This window comes from Chrysochloris asiatica, unplaced genomic scaffold (assembly GCF_000296735.1).
Source record: "Chrysochloris asiatica unplaced genomic scaffold, ChrAsi1.0 scaffold00011, whole genome shotgun sequence".
Classification (NCBI taxonomy): domain Eukaryota; kingdom Metazoa; phylum Chordata; class Mammalia; order Afrosoricida; family Chrysochloridae; genus Chrysochloris; species Chrysochloris asiatica.
This window is the reverse complement of record NW_006408529.1, coordinates 31666939-31672938: the sequence shown is the minus strand read 5'-3', so window position 1 is coordinate 31672938 and position 6000 is coordinate 31666939. Positions and strand designations below refer to the sequence as shown.

At 38.6% G+C, this 6000-nt stretch overlaps 1 protein-coding gene across 2 annotated transcripts in view; it reads right to left on the bottom strand.

Moving 5' to 3' along the window:
• DLC1 (deleted in liver cancer 1) overlaps positions 1-6000 on the bottom strand; it is a 594809-nt gene that overhangs the window by 33096 nt on the left and 555713 nt on the right. For both annotated transcript variants that reach the window (XM_006834477.1, XM_006834478.1), the window contains one exon: positions 5429-5500. In XM_006834477.1, coding sequence (XP_006834540.1) covers positions 5429-5500 — 72 coding nt within the window. The remainder of the gene's footprint in view (positions 1-5428; positions 5501-6000) is intronic.

The following is a 6000-nucleotide window of genomic DNA, read 5'->3' as shown; positions in this document are numbered from 1 at the left end:
TTGGAAGGACGCAACAGCAGATTTGAACTGCCAAAAAAAAAAAAAAAGAATCAGAAGACATGGTAATCAAAACTGGGGTCAATGGAACAGTAAGAGTTAGCTCTTTTTGTTGTTTAGTGCTGTCGTGTCAGTTCTGGCTCATAACAATCCTGTGTAGGTTTTCCAAGTAGCAGCTAGTGGATTTGAACCACCGACCTTTCAGTTAGCAGTCCAGTGATTATCCTACAGCAGCACATCAAGACAGCACAGCCTAGTACAAATTTGAGGAACCACCAGACAAATTAATATATATTTCATGGGAATCCCAGAAGGAAGAGAGAAAGGGACAGAAAAGAACATTAAAGAAATAATGGCTGTAAACTTTCCAAATCTGATAAAGGACACAAATCTACAACTTAAAGAAACTCAATGAATCCCAAGAAAGAAAAAAGCCAAAGAGAGTTATACTAAGATATATAATAATCAAGCTTTCAAAAACCAAAGAGAGAATTTTGAAAGCAACAAAAGAGACATGAATTGTCGCATACAAAGGATTCCCCAGTAAGATTAAGTGTTGATTTCTCCTCAGAAACTCTGAGATCAAAAGTCAGTGGAATGACACATTTAAAGTGCTAAAAGAAAAGAACTGCTACCCAAGGATACTATATCTGGAAAACTGTCCTTCAAGAAATGAGTGTGTCTTACATGGGCAATCTCCACTTGAAAGGACATGTAGACCAGCCTGGAGTGGCTAGAAGAACAGAAGATAGTTATCGAAAGAAAGACCGACAGGAAAAATTCAAAACAATAACAGTCATCCGACTGACTACTACAAGAAGAAGCAAGTTGCTCGCCCAGGAGACATCAGAGCAAACTCCTTTCCCAAGACTAAGATTTAAGGGGAATATATGAGTAACAAGAAGGAGCTCTGGTAGCGTAGTGGTTACGAATCGGGCTGCGAACCTTAAGGTCAGCGGTTGGAAACTACCAGCCGCTCCGCGGGAGAAAGATGAGGCTTTCTACTCCCGTAAAGATTTACACCCTCGGAAACCCTGTACAGGGTCGCTATGGGTCGGACCCGACTCGATGGCACTTAACAACAACAACATGAGTAACAAGCAGTCTGACTGGTGACCGTGCTGGTCATGGATAAGGGGAAGTGAGGGAAAAGCAGCAATGAAGCTGTGAGCTAAGTCCAACTATGTTCAATAGACTGCTGTGAAGCCGGGTTGAGACCTGGTTGCCAGCAGTATGGTAAGACCTGGGGACTCTTGGGCCCAGAGTCAGTGACATAGCCACAGAAGACTAGAGTGGAGAGTGAAGCATCCAGCGGATAAGAAGAGAGGGCATATGCACAAGACCACCCACACTTTCAGATAATACCCACTTGACCTGGCTTCAATGACTGGATGATCAGAACTCCACTAGAAGAAGAAAGAAGAGGAAAAAAAAGAGTAATCTGATACAATTTGATGAACTTGACCTACACCTGTGGATGCAATAGCTCAAAAGAGGGAACAAATCTTTACAGCGAGGATCATTCCCACCCCCTCGATACACAGGGTAGACAGGGATGGACAACTTAGACATTGGGTACCCAAAATGGGGGTGCTACAAAGGCCAAGAAGTGACTGGCTTACAAGTTTTCAAGAGGGAGCCTTGATCCAGAGGGTGCAGAGGAAGGTAGAATCTCCACTGAGTAGTATACAATCTGTCTGGGTGGGACTGGTGAAAGGAGATGTGGATAGCACTCATGTGGTACAATAGTGATTAAGTGCTATCAGGACTGACCGTGAGGGTTCGAAATGTAAAGGTGGATGTTTTATAGCAAAAGGTGGGGAGTGGTTGACTTTGCAGTCTAGAAGAGGAAGTCCCTGGGACAATCAAGGGAGAAGAGCATAGGGCGGGACCCCACCCAGGTAAAGAGTGATGCCAGAGATGGAGGCAGAGAGGATGACGTGGAGAGATGGAGCGGCTGGGGACTTTAGACCCATAGAAGGAGAGGGGATGGGTGCTGCCGACCAGATGGGCACATTTGCAGGGTATACCCTTTGGCTGTTTGATGATGCATGGAGGAGATTGTAATCATGGCTATGAAACGATATACGATAGGATGAATGCAAGGCTAATATTCTCCCATATAAAATATCACATAATTCATAATAAAACATTTTAAAAAAAGGAAAGAAAGAAATGAGTGTGAAATTAAGACATTTCAAAGTAAACAAAAACTGAAAAATGTATCCTACCACAGGAAACGCTAATGGGGAGTCCCTCAATTAGAGAAAAAAAGATAGTAGAGACAGTAACTCAAAGTCATACATAAGTAAAAACAACAACAAAAAAACTCCATTAAAGATAATTTTATGGGCAACAATAAGGACAAGTTTTAAAGTATTTTTGGTTGATAATTCTATGTCCTTCATGTCTTAGATTTACAAATGCACAAAAAGTAAGTGTACATTTATGTTACAGGACACATGGTTGTTATAAATATAAGATGTTACACAAAATCTTCATGGCAGCCACAAAGAAAGTATCTAAAAACACTATATACTAAAAAAGAGAGAGAACCAAAATGGTTCACTAAAAAAAAAAAAAGCACTAATATTGGCAATAATGGAGGAAATAAGGTATAAAGATGGTACAAGAAACAACTATCAAATAGCAAAAATAAGTCCTTCATTAATGATCATTTATTTGGATATAAATTAATTAAATGCACCAATCAAAGGTCAAAAAGCACAGAATAGCTACGATTAAAAACAAGCAAAAAAAGGAAAAGGAAGATGTTGATGAGGATATGGAAACTTGGAACCTTCAACCATTCCTTGTAGTAATGTATATGGTGTAGAAGTTTGGCAGTTATACAAAATGTTAAAATGACAATTATTATATGACCTAGAAATCCCAACCCTACACATACCCAAAAGAAGTGAAAACAGGAATGCACACAGAAAGTTGTATACCAGTATTTACTGAAACACTATTCACAATCGTAACAAAGTGGTGACAACTTAAATGCCTATCAACAGATAGATGGATAAAGAAAATGAAGCAAAAAAGGGGATTCAAAAAGTTCGTGGAAAATTTAATTAAAAGAAAAAGGAATTTTTCCATGGACTTTTGAAGTCCCCTCATTGGAGTTCTGGTGTGGCGCTGTGGGTTAATGCGCCAGACTGCAAAGCCATTTGAACTGCAAGGTCAGTGGTTCAAGCTTACCAGCTGCTCCTCGGAAACCCTAGACAGGGTCGGTATGGGTCGGAACTGACTCTGTGGCACTTCACAACACAACAACAACATACATACATGAGAACCCTAGTGGTGCAGTGGTTAAGTACTTGACTGCTAAATGAAAAGGTCAGCTGTTTAAACCCAACAGCCGCCCCACCAGAGAAAGGCATGGCAGTCTGTTTCTCTTGAAGATTTCCAGCCGTGGAAACCTTATAGGGCAATTCTACTCTGTCTTACATGGTTGCTATGAGTCAAAATTCACTCTGTCCAATGAGCTTGGTTTGTTTGTTTAGAATATATATACAATAAAATATTACTTAACTCAGAGGGAGAAATGAAGTACTGATACATACTATAACATGGATGAAGCTTAAGGACATAATGCAGAGTGAAAATGAATCAGTCACAAAAGAACACATATTGCTCAATCCCACATATATGAAATAGGCAAATGTTTCATATTCAAAAGAGACCAACGTTTATTAGTGGTTAACAGGGTGAGTGGAGGGAAGAGGAAAGAGGACGTCATTGGCTAGGGGTCACTGAGTTTCCGTTCAAGAAATGATGGGAAATTTTAGAAAAGGAAGAGTGGTGATAACTGAACAACATAATGAATGTAATCAATGTCACTTGCATATATAAAAAAATGTTGAATTGGCAAATGATTCATAACATATGAGGGGGCTTTGAAAAGTTGTGGAAGAAGGGAATTATAAGTTAATAGGATTTTTACATGAGCTTTCTGAAGACCCCCTCATATATTTTTACTATAATTAAAGAATAAAAACTTAAAAAACTGAAGAAGCCATGCTATAAACTAAGGAAAGACACTTGTAAGTCCATGACCAACAAGGGATCAGTAATTAGAACAGAGTTTTTACAAATACAAAAAAGCATCATCAGGAAAAAATTGGGCATCACAGTGCACAGAAGAACAAACACATACAAGAAACATCATTAAAGAAAATGAAAGCAAAATCAGTAAGGTATTATTTTATATTAATTATTTGCAAAAATTTTTAAATGTGACAAGATCAAGTATTGCAAGCATACAGCCAGCCAGAATGTTTGTTTAATACTGGTAAGAATACAAACTGTTACAATTCATACGGAACAGAACTGCTCCATAGGGTTTCCAAGATTATAAATCTTTATGCAAGTTGACTGCCTCAACTATCTCCTGTAGAAAGACTGGTCAGTTACAAGCACCTTTGAAAAGTTCGCATCATAAAAATGAACATACATATCTCTATAGTCCACCAATTCCTCTCCTAGTTTTACTGTTGTTAAGTGCCTTCAATTTGTTTCCTACTCAGAGTTTTCAAGAAGCAGTTGGTCAATCTGAACCATCAACCTTGCAGTCCAGTGTTGTCCTACAGCATTATACCAGGGCTCCTATTTATTCACAAAAGAAATTACTGCACATGTTCCACAGGAGGTAGGTATGAAAATGTTTGTTCAACAGCACAGATTATAATAGTGAGATCTATTATATAAAAAAAGCAAAAATGCCCACAATCAGAGAGTGGATGAATAAACTGTGGAGTAGCAAATCAACTAAAGGGACACAGTATAGAAGAATCTCAACAACATAGCATTAAATAAGAAAATTCAATCCCAAAAGATTACAGATAGTGTAATATGCTTTATATAAAGGTAAAAAGCAACTTAAATGCATACAAACACACATATGGCACTGTGGGTTAATGTGCCAGACTGCAAAGCCGTTTGAACTGCAAGGTCGGCGGGTCAAGCTCACCAGCTGCTGCTCAGAAACCCTATACAGGGGCGCTATGAGTCGGAACCTACTCGACGGCACTTCACAACAACAACAAAATATGTTGTTGTTGTGAAGTGTCATTGTGTTGGTTCCAACTCATAGTGACCCTATATAGAGTTTCTGAGGAGCAGCTGATGTGTTTGAACTTTGACCCTGTGGTTCGTAGTTCAGAGATACACAGAAGATGCAGGATAGCAGTTACTCGGGGGCAGGAGGTGGCAGAAGGAGAGAATGGGAGACCACCTAGGTATGTCATTATCAAGGTCCCAACTTTTATTTGCATGGGGGGAGGCCACAAGTTCTTAGCATGCTATTTTTTAAATGAAATATTTAAAGAAATAATATATCCAAAATAAGCAATAAGATCAATGATAATAACAAACCAAGGATTAAGATTATACCAATTAAAAATCAAACATAGTATATCTGGCTCACCTTCATAAAGTTGTGCATACTGGGGGAAACCTGTTGCCCGCAGCCAATCACAAGCTTCTTTGGCTTCAATTTCTAGAATAAAACAGAAAGGAGACAAAATTGTTAGCTATGAGTACCTCAGAAAGTTTTTCTTTTTTTAATAAACTTTGAATTTATTACATTTCCAAAGTATGATCTCTGTAAAAAATACAGATAAGAAAATAAAACATCTTTTACCCAAAAATGAATATTTCTGTACATCTCCTCAATCTTTTTTCCTATGTATATAAATCATGTACCTTTCCTTAAAAAGACAATGACAGCAGCAAAAATGGGGTGCTAGCAGTAAAGAGCTTTGAATGGCTCTGAGCTTTGAATGACTCTGAAAATAGGGTTAACAGAAATGAGAGAGCTGAAGGGGAATAAAATAACTCATTTTAAGCCTGGCTGGCCAAACTTGGTTAAATTTCACTGAAACAAAGACCACCAAGAACTACATCTGACACCTATAATTCAAGTGAGCAAAGTAACAGACTTCCTGATTTCCAGCACGTATACTCAGAACTCTCAGATACTGGGGCGCGTGTCTTTCG